Raw genomic sequence first — 22,313 nt, 5'->3', positions numbered from 1 at the left:
CAGCTGTCACAAATAGAACCATAACCAAACATTCACACGCTTAGCAAAAAGTCCAAAAATAGTTGGCGTAGTGCTGTATTTTGTAATGGGTTTAGTAACATCAGAAGGTAAATCTTATTTTCACAAATTTTTATAACATTGGTCTAAATGTTAAAAATTGTTGCTAGGTTTGTAATATGTAGATTAGATACCTTAACATCACTGTGCATTACTATTTTTTAACTCCTGGTAATGTACTGTTACTAAGTTACCTATCTACTTACGGATCACAAGAATCACGAATGTAGGTATATGATATGATGTGGTTCTAAATTTTACCAGTCATGGCTTATTGCATTGTTTCTAACTGTCCGAACAAAAATAAACCTGTAAAAGGAGTGAAACCAAAAATTCGTTTGTTTGCAATCCCAAATCCGCCATATGAAAAGAGGAAAGCCTGGTTTGACTCTATTAATTCACAGGAAATAGAAAAATTTAACATAGATTGTCCAAGTAGAAAGTTTATTTGCCAGTCTCATTTTGACGATAAATATTTTACAAGTTCCGAAAAAAAGCGCCTTAGCAAATTTGCGGTTCCTACAATTTTCAGTTGTAAAACAACTAAAGTAAAAATATTAGAGAATATTTTAATTCATCCTGGAGTAGACCATAATGCTTCTGAATCTCAATCAATCTCAAATTTAGTAATGCTCCAAAACAATCGGCTTCTCCGACAACGCCCGTTAGAAATGTAAAGAAAAAACGATTTTCTATTTTAGAAGAAATGAATTGCAAACGAGTTTCTGATTCAACGCCCCGAATGAAGAAAATGTATTATTTAAATAAAAAACAAAAAATTCAATTATATAAACTTAAAAATGTTTTGTGTAAAGCCAAAAATCAGGTGAAGGCGTTGTCACGTTTTTCGCAAAGTCCATGGTTTAAGGATCTAGAGAAACACTTAGATAAAGCAGGGGTGAATTTTATTACATCACAGCTAACAAATTGCAAAAAAAAAGAAACCCATCTGGACACGCGCAAATAAAGCTTTTATCTACGATCATCAAATAATATAACCATTACTGTTGTGAAAGTTCCACTGTAAATTTTCATTTTATCCATCGACAAATTTAAAGAAGTCTCTGATTGGTTTTCACCCATGGGTAAAATTGACAGAATTTTTTATCCATTGGGATTGGGACCAATCAAAATTGAAAATATTGGAATTTTATCTTTTCCACCACTTTTATGTTGGCAATTGTGTGCCGTAACCGCAGCAATATAACCAAACAAGCCAAATCAGCTGACAACAAAAACAAACAGCTAATTATTTAGTCGGAACTAGTAGTGAAATCTGTGATTGTTCAAGCAGTTTTTTGTGACAGAAAGTTATTTAAAATGTTGGAAGAAGAGAATGAAATGACCTGCACGCCACCTGACATTCGCAATATCGCAACGAGTGCAATAGAAAATCTTCTACCACAAAAATCGCGGCACAAATATGAGTGTGTTTATGAAAGGTTTTTAAAATGGCGCGCAGAAAAAAATACAACTTCTTTTTCTGAAAATATTATATTAAGTTATTTTGTGATGCTTGCAGAAAAGTATTCATCTTCTTCTCTTTGGAGTTACTACTCAATGCTTAAAAGTACGTTAGTCATTCGTCACGATATACATATTGAGAACTATAAAAAACTTCAAGCATTTTTGAAGCGCAAATCTGAGACATACAAACCTAAAAAATCGAAAACTTTATCTTCTGAAAGTATAAAGGAGTTTATCGAGAAAGCACCAGATGAAAAATATCTTGTAACGAAGGTGAAAAACACAAACTGTTATATACAAATTATTAAATACCTGCATTTCTTCAAGGTGGCTGTAATAATGGGTATAATGGGTGCCTGCAGATCTCAAGAATTGCATGCAATGAAACTAGAGCACATCGAAGATTTAGATCGAGCTTTGCTTGTCAAAATTCCCGATACCAAAACAAAAGTTTCTAGGAGTTTTACAGTAACGGGAGAATATTACTATATTTGCAAAAAATATATGAATCTTCGTCCAACCAATATACAATGTTCATCTTTTTTCTTGAATTTTCAAAATAATAAGTGTACATCGCAAAAAATAGGTATTAACAAGCTAGCTGCCATGCCGAAGAGTGTTGCTACTTTTTTGAATCTTCAAAATCCTCAGTTATATACAGGTCATTGCCTACGGAGATCATCTGCCACACTTTTGGTTGATGGAGGTGCTGATATTACCACCCTCAAGCGACATGGGGCATGGCGGTCAACAAGCGTGGCTGAGGGGTACATAGATAACAACTTAAACAATAAACTTCAAATAGATAATACAATTTTAAGAGAAGTTAACAGACCGTGTACAAGCACATCTGTAAGTAATGTTCAATGTACAACTACAAAAGTTGACAGTACCACAGCTGTAACCAAGAATAATTGCGAAATTAATCTTGGCAAGGATCCTCCTTTTACTTTCAATAATTGTTCTAACTTTACCATTAACATTTATAATAAAAATGACAATGTAACTAACTAATATATTCATATCCAAAAGTATTAAAATTAACCAACTAAAAATGTATTTTTCTTTTTGGTTATTTAATCGTAGATAAAATTATAGTTTAATGTTCAAAAGAATTAAAATTGATCAACTAAGAATTTATTTTAATTCGTGTTTTTTTTTTTTTGGTTATTTGATCGTAGATAAAGTATAGTATTATACTCGCAAGTAAAGGTTTTTATCCACTCAAATGATTACATGCACCCGCCTTCGGCTCGTGCAGCAAACTTCATTTTTGTGGATAAAAACCTTCTTTACTTGCTCGTGTAATAATATACTATTGCCTTATCTTTATATAAAAGGGGTCGGGTCCTCGGTGTTATAAGTTGCTGGCAAAATGTCTGAAATTGCCTTCCAAATCAACTTTATAGGAAATGTTTCAAAAAATTCCTCTTTATCGTGGAATTAATTCAGACTTATTAGACAGATTAGCGAAAAGTGTGCGCAGTAAAAGTAGGCTAAATAGGTTCTGTACGCTAAGCTTTGATGAAGTTTCTTTATCAGCTGGTTTAACATATTGCCCTGTTTCGGATTTAATTATTGGGTTTGAGGATTTAGGTTCTTTTGGCCGAACGAAAGAGAGGGCAAAAAATGGCTTGGTTTTTATGTTACAAGGGCTTCATGAAAAATGGAAACAGCCAGTGGCATTTTATTTTGTCAAAACGTCGGTGAAAGCCAGATATTTAAAACCAATAATTGTAGAACTTATTAAAGAGCTATTAAAACTCGATTTTAAAGTTGTTTCAACCGTTTGCGACCAAGGATCTACAAATGTATCAGCCATAAAAAAATTACAAACCGAGACATGTGTAGACGAGAAACAAAGTCCATATTTTTTTGTCAATAGTCACAAAATCGTTACTTTTTTGACACGCCGCATCTGTTGAAAAATACAAGGAATGCACTCGCAAAATATAACATCGGTACAACAAAGCTTATATTTCGCGCCTCGTCCTCTAGATCACTATGTAGTATACCCATTTCCGTTAGATGGTAGCACACACTTCAAAGCAAATAAATTTGCGCGCCCTGTCACCTGATACTCGCTCTCGCGGCGCATTGTCATTACTCATTTGTGTGATTTGTGTGTCGGATGGTGCACATCGTTTTCTGAAAATGGGTAGTAAAAAACGGAAACGCAGTTCGTCTTCGAGCTCATCGGACTCGTCGGAGGGCCCTGACTTGGTCGTCATTCGCAAACAACTCAAGAAGGCCCTAAAAGACGTCAAACGCCTTACCGGTAAGAAAAGGTTGAAAGAAAATCGCCGCCATTATAGTACACGTAATCAACAACGTGGAAGCGATACCAGCTCAAATCGCTCCTCAAGCAGCGAGGGGGAACGTTCCACATCTCTGGACTCGGAGAAATCAGTGCAGGGTGAGTCTCAGAAATTATTTCGAAGGTTACAGTGCCCTGTTGCACGACTTCTCATTACGTAACTCAACGAGTTTTGAGTAACCTACAGAATGGAATCACATCACACTCAACGAGTTTTTGAGCAAACCTTGCAGAAAGGCCTGAACACGGAAGAAATCAAAGATTTGTTACAAAAATATCCTCCAATCGCAAATTGTAAGTTGGTCCAAGCCCCAAAATTGAATGCGGAAGTGAAAAGGGCCATAACGCAGCAGCATTCCGAACGGGACGAGAGACTTGCCCACGTGCAAGCTCAATTGGGCGCCGCAATGGGGGCGGTTGGTACTGCCCTTACTTTCTGTCTTCAAGAAGGAGGGACCACCTCACAGCTAATCGAGTTACTGGGTGACGCGGGGAAACTCCTGGCCTCCGTCCACTTTGCTGAGTCCCAATCCCGTAGAATCCTGGCTTCAGCAGGCATTAATAAAACCTTTAAATTAACACTGACGGAAACACCGGTCGACGGGTGGCTTTTCGGTGATAACCTTAGCGAGCGTATGAAAACGACTCGCGCCCTCGAAAAGACATCCGAGGAATTGAAGATACCTAAAGCAAAGATCAACACCGGAAAGACTCAATAAAATTTTATGCTTTTCCCCCCTTCTCCTTGGTAGCTCAATGTCTACAAAAAATTGTTTCTGACCGAGCACAAGGCATTCTAGTGGTGCCATACTGGCCAACACAGCCTTGGTTTCTAATTTTTACATCACTTCTCAGAAAAGAGCCAATTTTCTTTGAACCCGATACTAACTTACTCCTTACTTCACACAGAGTACCTCACCCTCTGCATCAGAAGCTTTCCCTGGTGGCAGGACTCTTATCGAAAAAGGTTTAAGGAAACAAGGCGTCCCTCGCGAAGCTACGAAGGTAACCCTGTCTTCCCTCGCCAAAGGCTCTCTGAAACAATACACCTGCGAGCTAAAGTTATGGTGGGAGTTCTGCCAAAGGAATGGTCACAACTGCTTGGACTTCACTATTGACAACATTTTAACGTTCCTATCCAGTCGTTTTAATCAAGGAGTTTCGTACAATACGCTAAACACGTGCCGCTCTGCACTAGCCTTGCTGTTATCACCCGAAGTGGGGAAGGATCATTGTATAAAGCGTTTTCTGAGAGGGGTCTACAGAATAAAACCCTCGAAACCCAAATATGACGTAACGTGGGACCCCGCAGTGGTCTTAGATTATTTCGAACGCTTGGGGACCAACCAGGAGTTGAGTTTGGACCTCATAACACGGAAATTGGCTACTCTTATGACACTTGTCACTGCCCACCGAGTACAAACATTGGCTGCTATCAGAATTAGTAATATCCTTTTCTCTGCGGAGGGAGCAGAAATTAGAATTCCTGATGTTATTAAAACATCTGATCCCCATAAATTTCAACCACTGCTAAGCCTCCCAAAATTTAAGGAAAAACCGCTGCTCTGTGTCGTTAGTACTCTTTCATGTTATCTCGAAAGAACCGAGTTGTTCCGGTCGTCTGGTGAGACTCGACTGTTTTTGACCCACCGGAAGCCATTTCATCCAGCATCAACGCAGTCTCTGAGTCGATGGATTAAAATGGTGCTAGCAGAAAGTGGAGTGGATACCTCAATATACACGGCGCACAGCACCAGACACGCAGCCACTTCAGCTGCTGCGCGAAAAGGGATAAGCCTAGATTTAATTAGGAAAACAGCCGGGTGGTCAGCAACCTCGAGAGTTTTTGCGACATTTTATAATAAGCCTTTCATTCATAAAGAGATTTTCGCCAATGCAGTTCTCACGTGAACCCTATGAATATTCTTTTACGTTCTATACTTAAGGATTGTTCTTTTTGTTGTAATGCTACCTTTACCAATCTTGTAATTTCTTTGTAACTATATAGAAAATTATTGAGAAAACGAGGTGTGCTTGTTGCAACAGCTTTAAACATCTACATAGTGATCTAGAGGACGAGGCGCGAAATATAATTATAAAATTAAACGAACTTACCCAAGTGAAGTTCAATTTTAATTATATGAAGCGCCTCGTCCGAATAGATCACTCCCTCCCGATCCATACAGACCCATCTTTTTCCCGTGATCTATTCAGTGTTGCAACATCACCGACAGCTTTGAAATAATGACAATGCGCCGCGAGAGCGAGTATCAGGTGACAGGGCGCGCAAATTTATTTGCTTTGAAGTGTGTGCTACCATCTAACGGAAATGGGTATACTACATAGTGATCTATTCGGACGAGGCGCTTCATATAATTAAAATTGAACTTCACTTGGGTAAGTTCGTTTAATTTTATAATTATGTCGCTAAGTGGGACCACTTAACAGAGGCCTACAAAGTAGAACAACAGAAGCGGTTCCGAATGTTGTACAAAATTCGCGAGTGCTACCTTGATATTAATAATTAGCCAATACGCTAAGTCATACAATGGCAATGTCCCAAATGAAGCCATGCATACGGCAACATTTATTAGTGACGTAAATGATTTGTTTAATAGCATAAACAGCAATCAGCCATTTCCCACCAAAGGCATGAAACTTCAATGTGCAATCAAACAAAATTCGGAGCAAGAAAGATTTTGGAATAAAAGGTTGACTCAAATTGCATCTTGGCAGTTTGAATGCCGCAAAACTGGTGCCATTGCAAATGTGAATATAAAGTTTCAGGAGGGATGGATCAATAACATTCGAGCATTTAAGGAATTGTGGAAGATGTGCAGATCAGAAGGATTTAGATATTTGCATACACGCGCTGTCAATCAAGATTGTTTGGAAAATTTATTTAGTTTAATAAGACAACATGGAGCCGCAAATACGTTTCCAAGCTGTTATCACTTTATAAGTGCTTTAAAAACCAGTGTTTTAAATAACCTTGTTGGTTCTTTTGGACAATCTAAAAATTGCGAAATTGATGATTCCCTCATTTTAGACAATTTAGAAGAGTTTTTAGATTCCCAGCACACTGTTACCATAGCTTTACTTAGGGAAGCCGACAATGAATTTTTAAAAGTTAATACACCTTCAGTAGAACAAATTGACGACATACTGGATACACAAGCATTAGCTTACGTTTGTGGGTTTTTTGTTAAAAAACTAAATAATTTAGGTTGTCCCATGTGCCGAAGTCTATTACTGTCCGAAAATTTAGAACCGCACCATACTTTCACCAGTTTTAAAGAAAATGATGAAAAACAAAGGCTGACATATGTTACTGAAAATCTTCTAATTTTTATTGCAAATCTGCATGACGCAATTTATAATTTTCTAAATAACAATGGAGAATCGGAGCACATTTTTCAAAAAATTAAAATTGCTCTAAAAAGGCAACTCAATTTTTCATGGTTTACTTGTTACGAACATTCTACTGTTACGACCAAAATCAGTCAGGCGCTGATTAAGGACACGGCGGGAATCGAAGCGGCGCGATAGACACAACAACCAGGCGATGAGACTAGCGGCTAGCCCCTGCCGGTCTACAAATGTTCGCTCAGTCGAAATGTTGCGAGCGAGGTCGGAACAGTACGAACGGAGACCATAACGGACTTCTCATTTCAGCTGGGCATATTGGAATAGTGGTTTTTATGGAAATATGTTGCGCGTGGCTGGGGCTTCGCCCCAGTTAACTAAAAGGAAACAAACCCCACGACCAATTAAACTCGAAAACGTGGAACTCGAAACGTGGAATAGTGTTTTTTTATGGAGCTAGGGTGGCGTACAGTTAGTTCATAAACATAAACACTATTCCACGTTTCGAGTTCCACGTTTTCGAGTTTAATTGGTCGTGGGGTTTGTTTCCTTTTAGTTAACTGGGGCGAAGCCCCAGCCACGCGCAACATATTTCCATAAAAACCACTATTCCAATATGCCCAGCTGAAATGAGAAGTCCGTTATGGTCTCCGTTCGTACTGTTCCGACCTCGCTCGCAACATTTCGACTGAGCGAACATTTGTAGACCGGCAGGGGCTAGCCGCTAGTGGCGATGAGCGGTGAGACGGCGCGGCAGCAGTGTCGAATCAACGGCGACACGGTGGTTGTGTGCTTTTACTTTGTATTTAAAACTTTCTTGAAAATAAAGTTATTTCGAAAAAGTCTTCTAACACTACTAATATTGAATCGAGCTTGTTAAATTTGGAAGATATATATGGTTTTATTTTATTGTTTTTTATAAAATGTTTAAATTTTGTTTTTTTTTGTTTCAAATAAATGAATCTAAAATTCAAACGATTTTTAATTTTCCAGCCAACTGGAGCAGTAGATGAGTAACTAGTGTGGAATGTTGCCAAGAGCGGCGCCACAGTTTGCTTCTAACTTCCACTACAGGAATAACCTGTCTCTCTCCCTTACTTTGTCTATGCCTTCGACCATATATCATATAGACTGGGCAAGGTGAGATTTGTTTTGAAGCCAACATGTGCAGGTGGGGCAAGGGGAAATAGGGCTTGGTACGCGAATTTGACTCTTAGGTACCCCATCTCTGATTGGTCCATTCAAAATATTTCCAAGTGTATCGTTAATATTCGTCAAACTTCGTGCTGCACGATTGTGATTAAAGGGAAAAATTGTGAATTTTGGGCTTAAATTTACTTGTGAATGGGTAAAATCTGGTTCTTGCGTCGAAATATACAGGAGAAAGTATTCACAAGGGGTATTCATCGGTAATGTCATCCGTAAGTAAGAAAATACAGGTGTTAACCTAAATCTGGAAACATGTTGGCTTCAAACAACCTGCCTACAAACTCGCTTTACGGCGAGTCTATATGATATATGGTCGAAGGTCTATGCCGACTATGCTCCTAGAGGAGAGAATGAGAAACAAGTGATTTGCGTAGTTGTGCGACATCTTATGTCGCTGATCTGACACGTGCAGAAGTTTAAAATTTCAAAAGTTTTGCATCACTTTCTTTCTTGGAATTAATTAAATTAAAATTAAATTAAATTAAATAAATACGAGTTTATGATAATCATTGGTAATTGAGAATAAGGCTTCAACCATTTTTTTAAAGCAATATAAAACAATAAAAAATTCATACAAAAATGCATGTTTGGCATGTACCACATCAAACCAAAAAATTATTACTAACACAGCGTATTTCCAAAATGAGCATGAAGAATTTCAGACGAAAGATGATCGAACATCTTCTATGTGAAACATTAATGACGGTTAATAACAAAAAACGGAAGATTGATACTGTAGTAACTATAAAACAACACAAACCATATGTTTCTGAAGATATTCGACAAAGAGGAGCTTCCCATTTACCCATCACTACAACTAGGAGAAGTGGATACTACAGTACAAAAACGGAACAAGTCCGAACTAGGTGGATGTGTATGTACTCTCTGTAAAGTGCCACTTTGTTTAACCCTTTGAAGCACAGTGGTTACTCAGTAAAACCACCTTTTTAAATTTATTTTACTCCTATTCAGCATTCTGGTATCTCGCTGAAACCACATAAGGCATGCGTACTAAGATGCCTGTTTTAGAAATTGCCTAACTTATACTTTTTTCAACCTCGAAATTAAAGTTGTGTCGATGTTTGTATTGGGACTTGCTCCTGCTGTATCAGTGTCGTGATAGTGACTCATTTTATTATTATTATCGTTTATTCACAGTTAAATAAGGGTAAGTAAATTCTGTAAATTGTTGCTATAAATATTTTACTTGTTGTAACGACAGGCGCATGTTCAATTTTTGTTTACATTTTGAGGTAAATAGTAATATGCAGGTGGTTGTACAGTGATACCACTATGCAGTAAATGTTTTATTTTTTACAGACATGAGTAATGCCTTTCTTTGAGGAAGAGCAAGCTCGTCTTCAAAGACTTGTTGACGTTCTAGATGAAATACCATCCGACCCAGAGTCTATTGATGAAGAAGAAGATGACGTGGATGAAGATATTGAAGGCACGTATGTAATTGGTACAGACAATGTATTACAGCGTGTAGATAACATTTTGCAACCAGAAGAACATGTTCCAGGTGAGTTTATATTGCTCTGATTTTTTGTATACTAAGCCAAATGATGATTACTGATTAGACATTAATGGCATTGAAGAAAATGATGACAACCAGTCTCAGAATGATGATCACGACGTTTCTGACGACGATACTCCCATTGCTGTTAGACTTTACAGGAAAGGAATTACTTGGTCTGATGATTATCCAAACATAGCAAGAAAAAATGAGTTTAGGGAACATACAGGTCCAAACATAGAAGCAGAAGAACCTATTGATGTATTTCTGTCACTATTTACTGAGGAACTTATAGATACACTGGTTTATGAAACTAATCTTTATAACACGCAGAATAATGGTGGCATAATTACTAATCCTACAAACAAGGAAGAAATAAAAAAGTTCTTAGGAGTTAATATCCTTATGGGAATAAAAAAATTACCCTCTTATCGGGATTACTGGTCGTCGTCATTGGAACTTAGAGATTCTTACATAGCATCTACTATGTCTGTGAACAGATTTGGTTGGCTTCTTTCAAACTTGCATATAAATGACAATTCTAAAATGCCAACCAGAGACTCTCCAAATTACGATAAATTATACAAAGTCAGACCCCTGTTAGAAAAGTTAACAGAGACGTACAAAACCTGCTACGCTCCAAGTGAATTTCAGGCAATAGATGAATCGATGATTCCGTTCAAGGGCAGAAGCTGTCTCAAACAATATATGCCCGATAAACCCACTAAGCGAGGTTATAAGGTGTGGGTACGTGCAGATAGTTATGGTTACGTTGTACAATTTCAAATTTACGAAGGAAAAAGAAAAGATATCGTAGAAAAAAATCTTGGACTTCGAGTAGTCAAAGAATTGACAATAGACTTAGTTGGCAAAAATTACTCAGTATATTTCGATAATTTTTTCAGTTCAGTAGAACTACTTATTTATCTCCAACAAAATAAAATCAATGCAGCTGCTACTACCAGACCAAATAGAAAGAATTTTCCAAAAGATTTTCCAACTGACAAAGAAATGATTCGTGGCAATTTTGCTTGGAGATCAACACGTACTGGTATAACGGCTACAAAATGGAAAGACAGAAAAGGAATACATTTTCTTTCAAACATGCACAGTCCATTGACAGAAACTTCAGTGAGGAGAAAAGAACACGACGGTTCAACGAAACAAATCGCTTGTCCAGCAGTTGTTCAGGACTACAACAAACACATGGGTTGTGTGGACAAAGCAGACATGTTAAAAACAATATATTGTATTGATAGAAAGTCGCGCAAATGGTGGCACCGTATATTTTTCCACATGTTGGACACGACGGTGGTAAATACATTTATCATCTACTCACAACTTACGGAAGGAAAAAAGCTTACACTCAAGCAATTGCGCCTTGCTATTGCAATATCTCTTATCGGCATTCCACAGAGAGAAAAAGTTGGACGTAAATCATCAACCCCTGTTCACCATTTTAAAACTTACGTCTCACAAGAAGTAAGATACAACAAGTCGGAACATTTGCCTGTCAGAACAACATCTCGAAGATGTGGACATTGTTCCACAGTAGCAGAAGTTCATAGGACAAAATGGGCTTGCTCCGTATGCAAAGTTGCCCTATGCCTCTCTGATAACAGGAACTGTTTTCTTGGATTTCATACAAAATAAATAATATTTAGATTTTTTGCTAATTAATTAATTTCCTTTTCGTTGCATAGTGGTTTTTACGGTAAACCACCCCTCAAAAAAATTCAAAATTTTGAAAAAAAAATTTTTTTTGGCAAGCACTGTTTTTTGCTATCTAACAACTAAAGAAAAATGCTATTAAAAATGTTCATACCTCACTTTCTGGAAATGTGTGCTTTAAAGGGTTAAAAGAAAACAAAAATTGTTTTATTTCATATCACTCTAGTAAATAAACAATTTTCCCAATGTTTGCTATTAATTTGGAACATCATTCCTACTTATTTCATTATTTTATTTGCGATGTTAAGTTGCATGGTGGTACCACAATGTACCAACAATTTTTAATTGTTTAAATAAAAAAAATATTATTTATTAATATTTCCCAAGTTTTGACAGCATTTTGAACTTAGATTCATGTTTTTTTTATTTCGAATTGAAACAAAAAATTTCTTGTGCAAGTAGGGTGTTTTTTCCCAAAAATGTGCTGTGCAACAAAGAATTAAATTGCAACAGCGCGAAATTGGCAACGATATAATTGATACAGTTTGCACTTGATAATAAATTCCAATTGGCATTTTTACAAGAGCCGCATAGGGTTAAATACGGGCAAAATTACAAATTGTTAAGAATCTCGACCGCAATTAACAGCATTGCAACTAACGATCCGAAATTTCAAACGGCAATTCTGTGTTTTGACCCTAATTTAAACCTTCTATTTTACCTGCAACTTTCAAAAAAATTCTTGGCATTACTTTCTAGTTTGATAAATAATGTACAAAGCTATTGTTTGAGTGTTTATTTATCTCCCAGTGAGAGTCCGTTGCCAATTTTGAACAACTGCACAAAATAATGGAACTTGTAGCAGGTTTTAGAAGGATTATTGTTTGTGGAGACTTCAACTCGAGGTCGCAGCTACGGTTTGATCGTTTTAATGACAGGAAATAACAAATTATTGAAGAATTTTAAGTCACTTATAACTTAAATTTAACAAATCAACCCGATCAACGTTTTCTTCCTTTAAAACAAGAATTTAAATCCACCCATAGATTTGAAAATTTATACATTTATTCAAAGTCTTTATATCAACCCAAGTATCAGTATTTGGAAAAGCTTATAAAACCCATAAAAGGTTTGGGATCTTTTGCATTTAGTGTATTTTTAAAAAACAATCTTCCGCAGCCGCATGAAGCAAATTCTATATTTATATTTGATGATGTAGTATGCGATAAGCAAGATCTTATGAAAGCATATTTTACTATGAGACGTTAAAAACGTTTTCATTTTACTTATACAATTAATAATTTCATATAATTTATAATTAATAATTATGGTTTTTTTGTGATAGATGAAGATAGCGATGTTATTAATGGAAGATACAGAATAAGATTTGATTTATTAATGATATTTTTTTTAATTTTATAAACTAACAAAAACATTTAATGCTGATAACTCTTATGGATATACTTTTATTTTTTTTTATTTTTTGCAAGGTTTAATTACCATCAACTTGGTAACACCAGCTTACCCGCAAAACACACCAGCAAATATTCCAGAATTAGAAGAATTTTTTAATTCTGGATGCTGGGGTGACTAGAATAGCCAGCTGGAATTAGATCAAGTGTCCCTTGTCAGCGAGGACACGGAGCAGAACACAGATCAGAACATGGTACAAAACATGAGAATTAATATAATTTCCAATAAGCTTATTACACCAATAAGCAGGTCAAGAGGGGTAAAGGACCTCAATCTCATGAGGGAATCCTTCATTGAGGACGTTTCCGAGGAAGAAGCGGAGGAAGCCACCCAAGCCACCCAGTCTGAAATGAGCTTGCAACAAATGGTGGAAGAAGTTGCAACCTCATTTAACGGGGCACGTATGGAAGAGGAAATTCGGGCCCGCAAAAGAAAAATAATTGACACAAAGTTGAAGCGCTCAAAAGAAACCGCAGTTTCGGGGAGGACCTTTTGAGAAACCTCGACGAAAAAGAGGCGGAATTATTATTATTATTATTATTATTATTATTATTATTATTATTGTAAATATTTTTTTTGTATGTATTTTTAGTTTAAATGTTTTTTAATTAATTTTTATGATAAATAGTCGTTAGTATATCTGCCTTTTATTTTCACATCACAGGTTCAGTAACTGAAAGGTGATAGTTGCGTACTAGGGTAGATGTTCCCACTTCCAGCCGGATCTAGTAGTCAGCCACTTTAAAACAAAATATGGTATAATAAGAATATAAGTCCTATTTATGTTTTGTAGTCCCTCTTCCGGTGCTCAGCCACCTTTCCCGCCTAAAATGTCAAATTTTAGGTGTTCTAACCTATAAATCTTGTTTCGTCCAAGTAGGCAAAGTGTAGTACTTTACCGTGGCTGAGATTTAGCAAGAAAAATCTAAAATTTTGCTTCAGTTCAGAGTTTGCTATAATAAGTAAAGAAGGCGTTACACCAGTCATTATAACAAAGGTAAGTTTTTTCTCATTCAAATATTTAAAAGGCCAGCTTTTCACATTAATTTTTGAGGTTAAAATCGTACACTATAGTGTATATTAGTGGTGGCTCAGAATTGGTTAATTCAACATGTAAAAATTCTATTGTCAGCCACATGACTGACCATTGGGAATTCGCTGAAGATTCGATTATAAACCATATTTACAATGAGATTAAAGCTGATTCTCTATACAACTTTGATATGCAAGAAACAGCCGACTCATCTTGTTATACCAGTAGTCAGCCGCCTAAAACTAAAAGAGTTTGTAGCTGGTTGCCTATAGGACATTATACATCCCCTACTCGGCCATCTTTAAAAGGCTATTATTTTTGGCATCTACAGGTGTCTGGGCCAATGGGTCGCTAGAGCTTTACAAGCAATCCGTGAAAACCACTTAGGAATTCGAGAAGCTAGTAGGAAGTATGGAGTGCCACGAGGAACTATACAAGACCGACTTCATGGCCGCGTCAAAGAAGGACCACGCAAAATGGGTCCAGGTACAATTCTTTCAAAAAAAGAAGGAAACTAATTGGAAAAATGGCTTTAGCAAAATGTGGATTTCCTCAAAAAAAAAAAAAAACGATCTTCTTAATAGCGTTCACAAAATTGTCTCAGGAAATAACAGACAAACTCCTTTCAAGCAAAACAGACCTGGACAAAAATGGTATCAGGATTTTATCAAAAGACATCCTAAGCTAACTTTACGTGAAACAGAGGGACTTACAAAAGCACGAAGCATAATAACTGAAGAATCAATAAAGAAATGGTTCCGCGAATTAGAACAATATCTTGAAAAATTTCATGCTTTAAACATTTTGAAAGACCCCTCAAGAATCTTCAATGGAGATGAAACGAGCTTTAGCATGTGTCCAAAATCAGGCAAAGTTTTAGCACCGAAAGAGTACAAAAATATTTATGAAGTCAAAAAAGGGAATGAAGAAACAATTACAGTTCTTCTAGTTTTTTCTGCAGATGGGAGAACATTAACTCCAATGGTGGTTTTTCCAACAAAGCTATAGTTGACAGTATTCCTTCGAGTTGGTTCTTAGGAAGATCAGAAAGTGGATGGATGAGAAGTGATACCTTTTATAAGTATATATCAAATGAACTAAATAAATGGCTTGACGACAAAAACGTTGTAAGACCCGTGCTACTTTGAGTCGGTGGGCATAAATCTCATTTGTCTATAGAGCTCAGTCAGTTCTGTCATGATCACGAAATAATTCTATATGCCCTTCCCCCAATGGTTCTAGTTATTAACAACGAAACATATTTCGCTAAATTAAACGCCCTTGAAGAAAACACTAATACTATAAATAACAATAAAGTTGCTCCAGAAGAGGACAAAGTTGAACCTAATAAGATGAAGTCTAAAGAAATTCAGCATCAGATTATAACGAAGGAAAAGTGATTTTTTAAATGTGTGTTGTTTTTAGCACAAAAAGTTGAATAATTCCGAAACAAAAAAAGATAGGCCTGTAATAGTTTATACAAAGTACCATTATTTTTTACGTAGAATCTAATTATGCAAAAATATATAGAGTGTTCCATTAAAAAAACATAACTTTGGTTGATCACCCTGTATAACAACATCCTGAGTAAAATATAAATATTTTTAGTTTATGGACTTTAAGTTGATCTATCGCATAATAAAAACGGCATCGCAATATTTTCAATATCAAAAAAGTTATAGACCGATCCCGCACCCCTGGGTCAGCCTGTATGTTATTTCCCATTTTGCACTTGTACTGCGAGAAGGACGCTGGGTTCTGCATGCAGGCTAAACTTATCTGCGGGAACATGTCCTGCTGGCAGGACTAGTGTCTCTGTACAAAAGTACTTATAGAAGCGCTTCCAGCAGGACAAAGCTCTGTACATTCCATCATTAACATGCACCGTATGAACGTCAGTTGGTCAGAACTGGGTTTTAAAGAAATAAAAGATAAATGTTCGTTAGTAATTTATTAGGCCCAAATTAGTTTCATAATATAACAAAATAAATAGCTCATTTCAAATTTAACTTGATTTTTAAAATTAGCAAACGATTCTAAAAACTTAAAAAACTTTCAATTCTAAATTATTTACTAATTCTTGTTTCGTTGTAAGTGCACCCATTGTATACGTGAGTCCTCATAAGTTTCGTAGATGAAAACGCAGCGTTACAAAATTTGCATCTCTTCGGCTTGTGAATATTTGAATGCTGTTTTAGACCCATCTTAGTGCTGCATCTTTTGCCACAAACCTCACACAAAAACAGTTTTTTAATAGTGTGAGGTATGACATTGGTATCAAACTTTTCATCAATCTTATAATATTGTGGATTATGTGTTCCCATGTGAGCGAACAAACCTAACCGTTTCCTTGAAGGTAAGTTACAAAAATTGGACATAGTCAAAGACCTACTCACTTAAATCTTCTGTTGCAATGATGACATTTGAAGGGTTTTTTACGCGATTTTTTAGATATGTGACTCCTCTTATGATCTTTTAAAGCCGATTCTAGACTAAATTTCTTGGAACAAAGATCACAACCATATCTACGTTGTTTTGAAACTATATCTTTCGACGGTTTCTCATTCACAACCTTTTTTTCAGCAACATCAATAGACGGTTCTGTTTTTATTTGATGAGTGAAAGTAGCTTTTGCTTGAAAATGTTTTTTTAGCTCTTGGTCAGAAGCTACAATAGTTGAATAAAGGTCTAAAACAACATTTACTTTTCCCTCGCAGATTCCACAAATTACATTTGGTAAAGGATCGCCTTGATGAAACTAGAGGTATGTTGTATGTAAAATTTGGAAAAAAACCTATTCATATCCTAATTACCTGAATGGATGTTAAATTTGTCAACAACTCACATATCGACAGTCCTACACGAGTTTGCTCAAAGATATTTCCACTGAAAACTCCTGGTTCAATTTTAATTAAACAAATCCTACACTTCAAATGGTCCTTCTTTTCCATTACTAATTATATTTTCTTGTTTTAGGGATAAAAAAGTGGCCTAAAAAATTCTACACTAAATATTCGAAATATGTCAAACCGGTGGTGTTAGAATGTTACATCATCTTCAAACCATTATCAGATTCTTTCGAAAAAAATTAGGGATATATTAGTTAGAAATTCAGAAAATCTACACAAACAATAAAAATAATACCAGTTGTGTTTTTCTATAAACCTTTTTTGATCGTTTAGAGCATTTGAACTGTATATCCCATTTCAGTTCATAATAAAATTGCAACAACGCATTTGAGTATTTTGGAGTGAAAAAATAAAAAAATTGAGTTTCTGTATAAGAAAATAATTTTGTGTTAAACTAAATCCCAGCGACACACTTTGATCTAAGATAGCCTAGCAGAAACTCTCAATTTGTGCTCCATTTCATTCAAAAAAAATGCAAATGCGCTATTGCAAAATGCTACTATGAACTGAAATAGATATAGAGGGTGTATACGAAATATGTGTGTTAATTTTAATAGGTAAAAAAGCTCAACAAATAAATAGTCATACGAGTTGTAGAAGGCAATCTACTGTCGAACAAGAGAACGAGTTTGACAAGAGGTCTTGTATAACGAGTGTAATATGCTATTTTTTCTATTTCACTTTTATTTATTTTATTTCTTTGTTTAAATGAATTCAACAATGATCCAGTAACTTTTGATATTTTGAGTTGGTAATCAAGACGTATGAGATGAAATGACAGTTTATTGAAAATAAAGTAATAGTTAATTAATAATTATTACTTACGTTCAGTCTAAACATGTTCTGTGGCATTTTTGTGGTACAACATTAAGTATGAATTAATATAAATAAATAAATAAATATCAGGTGATTCAAAAATGTGTGGCATAATTTTAACCACAAATACCCATCTACAAATGAAAATAGATAGGATAGTATTTACTGGCCCACCCCAAAAAATAGAAAAATTACAACTTACCACAAATTTGAATGGAAGATGTTTTTTTAATGTTTTTGTTAACGTTTATCCGATAATTATGAAATATCGCATGGCAAGAGACTCGAAGACGCTCTTTGATATGGTGTAAAGATGAATCTTGTAAAAGCTATACATTTTCGGAGACCAGGAGGCCCTTCCATTTTTTGGGTCATAACTCAATTACCGACCTATTAACACGTATTTTTTATGCCAAAAATCAAAAGCCCAATCATTGTTTAATAAAAAAAGATACTCTTGCTTTATATCGCCAAAATGTACCGTTCTCAAGTTATTTAGACTCTACACCGCACTGCAAAATCAAAAAGTATGAATTTTTAGCGTACCATTCCCTTGGAAACAGTCCACTAAGAATGACACAGCTATGAATGCTGTCAATTTCATTTAATCCAAAGTACAATGTGATTATTTCGCGATCATAATAGTATTCTCTTCCAAGCGAAATAGTGAAGACTGACTAAAGTAATATTTTATAGTTGGAGACAGAAAATGGTTAGTCTGGTCTGCAGTAAAATGCAAATTAAGGTTTCTTCGGGCTTGCTTCGGCTTAGGCTCGTGGCAACATCTGTTTTGAAAAGTATGACAAAGTGAGCAATAAAATTGTTAAAATCGGTTCGTTAATTCGGAGAAATAATACTCGGATTTCACCACAGATTTTTATTTGGTCTTTCTTTGGCAAGGGCCAGGCTAAGACTAACTCCACATTCCCATACAAAACTGATAATTCCTAAACTTTCCCACAAAAATGCACACCACTAAGTTAAAAATCATGTTAACTAACACTGATAAGCGCAGCGTTGACAGGGTGGGTTGCAGACAACCAAATGCGCCCCAACTCTACGTTAAGATAACTCGTACTTAGAATAACGATTGATATATCTGAGAACAAAACCAGACCAATTAATAAACTAATTATCAATTACATTACTATGAAAACTATTACTTCCTAGACCCTTGATTACACATTATTAAAAAATTTTTACACATATATTTTTTTTATACTATTAACAAAATTCTTTACCCAAAGAAACCCTAATTTGCATTTTACTACAGACTAATTATTTTCTGTCCCCATTGCATTGTTGTCATGAAATATTACTTTAGTCAATCTTCACTATTTCGCTTGGGAGAGAATAAAAGGCACGATTATGTGTTGGAAGAAACATTACATGAGCTTCCGTTAGCCATCCCGGTATCAAGAATTGATCCGAAACCACACCACAAAGGACTAGGCACAATTCTTATGGGAAAGGACCACTCAAATTGAGTAATTTTTATATCAATCGATGCGTCATAAAAAACTGAACAAATTGCGCCATTGCGCCAAACGTGTAGCTTAATAAGGAACGCGGGAAATTGCAATCAAAGTGAAGATTTGTCCCATAAGAAAAGCATTGGGGCGGCTTTTCGGTGAGTACAAAGAGCTTGTAAATCTTCGAGATTTACAACACTGCGGTATTACTACAATTACTGGATTGGGGGTCAGCTATAGGGAACAGACACTTTTATGGAAATAGGGATTTAAGCGGACAGAAGTTAATATCTCCAACAATTGGAATAATTTAAATTCAATCGCGATTTCTGGCGTTCCTAATCAAGCTACACGTTTGGCGCAATGATATGATTTGATCAGCTATTTGAGATGCATCGATTGATATAAAAATTAACCAATTTGAGTGGTCCTTAAATTCACATATGAAGTGTGCCTAGTCCTTTTCACACTGAAAACGATTTTCCATCCAAATTGTTGTTTGTTCTTCGTACTTCAATACTTGCATTATAAAACTACAAACCAAATGAAACGTTAAAACGTTCAGACCGAGAAGATAACCTCAGCTGTAACAAATTATAAACTAAAACCTTAACAACCATTTGTAGTAGCATATGGTACTGCTTTCTGCTCAAACGAAGAATTTTCTTTTTTTCTACAACAAAATTACAGATTTTCTAGCACGGTTGTCGCAATGGTGACCCAGGCAAACACTTCCGCGCGGTCAGCACGATCAGCAAAATGCCTTAAATTGGGTCAGAATGCCTGCGACAACCAAACGACTTCATAATTACTTTTAACTTTTGATTACAAATTTCACATTAGGATAACCATTGTTTTATATTTAATGTTTTAGTTTGTAGTTTCAATTTGTATATAACAAAATTATTTTTATAATAAACGAGTTTTTTTATATCGGGTACATCCGCGACTTGAGAATATTTTTTTACTCCGCCTGCATCCTGCTTCGCTGAACATAGTCCTTCGAGTATCTTAAGGTCTCCTGAACCTTTAAACCGTGGCCGTGGAAGTAAACTGTTAATCAAGGAGCAGAAAATACGAATGGCTGGTTTATTCAAATACCTTTACCTAATCGGCATAGAAATGGAAGAAATGTCGATTGCAATGGCATCATCTCGAAGACGATTCGAGATGGTCAGCAACATAGATATACAACTTGAAGTCCATGAAACTCTATTCACGGACCCTTACTTCCAAAAGAACATGTTTCATTCCATAAAACAAAGTATACTCCTATTCTGCATCAGTTAGTTGAGAAAAGTAGTGGAACCACAATTTCTACAAATTTCGATGTTAAGTTTCCAACCGAAACACATCTAAAAGATGAAGCAAAAAGGGTGATTCAGCATCTTCCCTTCCAATTAGCGAGGCCAGTTACGAATCAGCATGTGCCGAACTTCTCAATCTCAATGTGCTGATTTTCGTAAAGGGCTGGCGGTGTTTCCTACAGCGCGAAAAACAATAAAAATTTGGATAATAAAGTAGTTTTTTTTATTTCAACTTTATTTGTAACAATGAACTGAAAATTTAGTAATGCCAAAATAGCCGATTTCCATTATCTTTATGGAAGCTGTAATGGCAATGCGGCTGCCACCAGAAGGCGTTACATCGAACTTTACCCTAACAGAAGAGCACCGTTTTGAGGGTTTATTCTTAGCATACATCAAAGACTGCGAGATAGTGGATCGTTTCGCCCAAGAAATAGAAATGGTGGAAGACCCAAAGCGGCTAGAACACCGCAATTAGAAGAACGCGTTTTAAATCAGGTGGAAGAAAATCTAACACTTAGTACACGCGAATTAAGCCGAGCAGAAAATGTTTCCCAGGCCACTTTATGGAGAATTCTTCATGAACAAAATTTGCATCCTTTTCATCGAGTTAAAGTACAAGAACTTCTTCCCGAAGATCTGGAGAAAAGAAGAATTTTTTGTCGATGGATCTTGAAAAACCATCAGCAAGATCCTTCGTTTTTCTCCCGCATTTTGTTTACAAACGATTTGTGTTTTCATAGAAAAGGCGTACTAAATATGAGGAACATGCACGTCTGGGCAAATGCAAATCCGCACGCTGTGTTTATAAATCACACTCAGCACAATTTTCGAATTAACTATTGGATGGGTTTTCTTGGAAACCATTTATTAGGTCCATGAAGATTGCCCGATATCCTCACTGGGCAAAAATATCTAATTTTTTTGGAAAATCACCTGCCCATTGAAGATGTGCCTCTCGCCGATAGAGTTGATATGTAGTTTATGCAGGATGGTGCACCACCATATTTTGCTATTGAAGTTCGCCAGTGGTTGCAGAAAAACTGTGCTGGAAGATGGATCGGAAGAGGAAATGAGGCTCCGCATTTCTGGTCCCCAAGAAGTCCCGATTTAAATCCTTTGAATTTATACGTGTGGGGAACGATCAAACAGGAGGTGTACAAAAACTTCAGTAGAAAACCTCGAAGATCTGATGGTGCGTATTAATAGAATAACAATCGAAATGAAAAATTCACCTGCTACATTGGAACAGGTTCACCGAAACTTTTTGAAAAGAGTTCGAGCATGTTTAGAAGCTAATGGTGGCTATCTTCATTTATTTTCGGTTCACTTTGATAAAAACCATTGTGGTAAATGACTAAGCTGTTACTATGACAACTCATATTAAAGCTAATGCCAAGAGTAGGCCATTTGCACCACAATGGTTTTTATGAAAGTGAACCGAATATAGTTGTTGTTTGTTTAGTTCAAATGCTCTTTTCAAAGCTATAAAAAATTTCAATATAATGAGAAAGTTTCACCATTTTTGAGTATAAACATACTTAAACATTTTTTAATTGTTCTACAATCTTTTCTAAAACCAAAGAGCATAATATGAATTATAACCGGTAGACATGTAATTAAATCATTTAAATAAGACGGTAAAAATAAGTATGATCAATATTTTTTAGACGTAGTAATTTTATTATTCAAATTTT

The 22,313-nt window shown here is 35.8% G+C and overlaps 1 protein-coding gene, 1 long non-coding RNA gene and 1 other non-coding gene across 4 annotated transcripts in view; 2 read left to right on the top strand and 1 right to left on the bottom strand.

The window, feature by feature from the left end:
* The first annotated feature begins 1,125 nt into the window (after positions 1-1,125).
* LOC135267112 (uncharacterized) lies at positions 1,126-2,660 on the top strand. The gene is made up of 2 exons (XR_010335405.1): positions 1,126-1,797; positions 1,852-2,660. It is a non-coding gene; the product is annotated as an uncharacterized LOC135267112 (long non-coding RNA).
* A 6,713-nt stretch (positions 2,661-9,373) lies between these two features.
* Positions 9,374-11,603, top strand: LOC135267145 (piggyBac transposable element-derived protein 4-like). Of its 2 annotated transcripts, XM_064359002.1 has the most exons (3): positions 9,374-9,584; positions 9,737-9,941; positions 10,000-11,603. In XM_064359002.1, the coding sequence occupies exons 2-3, from the start codon at positions 9,746-9,748 to the stop codon at positions 11,586-11,588; spliced, it is 1,785 nt and encodes a 594-aa protein (XP_064215072.1). In that variant the 5' UTR covers positions 9,374-9,584; positions 9,737-9,745; the 3' UTR covers positions 11,589-11,603. The 2 variants fall into 2 exon arrangements, with proteins under 2 accessions (XP_064215072.1, XP_064215071.1); XM_064359001.1 differs by having other exon boundaries at positions 9,374-9,941.
* Positions 11,604-16,048: 4,445 nt separating this feature from the next.
* Positions 16,049-22,313, bottom strand: part of LOC103312882 (uncharacterized) — a 44,169-nt gene continuing 37,904 nt past the window's right edge. The window contains exons 2-4 of the transcript XR_010335404.1: positions 16,926-17,103; positions 16,509-16,870; positions 16,049-16,461 (exon numbers count right to left, since the gene is read on the bottom strand). This is a non-coding gene — a transcript (uncharacterized LOC103312882). The remainder of the gene's footprint in view (positions 16,462-16,508; positions 16,871-16,925; positions 17,104-22,313) is intronic.

The sequence above is a fragment of the Tribolium castaneum genome, chromosome 9, assembly GCF_031307605.1.
Source record: "Tribolium castaneum strain GA2 chromosome 9, icTriCast1.1, whole genome shotgun sequence".
Lineage (NCBI taxonomy): Eukaryota > Metazoa > Arthropoda > Insecta > Coleoptera > Tenebrionidae > Tribolium > Tribolium castaneum.
Note: the sequence above shows the minus strand (reverse complement) of the source record. Positions and strands in the feature narration are given on the sequence as shown.

Bases quoted from the DNA above. Each gene is read 5' to 3' on its own strand.
- LOC135267145 (XM_064359002.1), top strand. From the start codon at position 9,746: ATGCCTTTCTTTGAGGAAGAGCAAGCTCGTCTTCAAAGACTTGTTGAC. The intron at 9,942-9,999 runs GTGAGTTTATAT...ATTACTGATTAG, and splicing joins ACCAGAAGAACATGTTCCAG to ACATTAATGGCATTGAAGAA.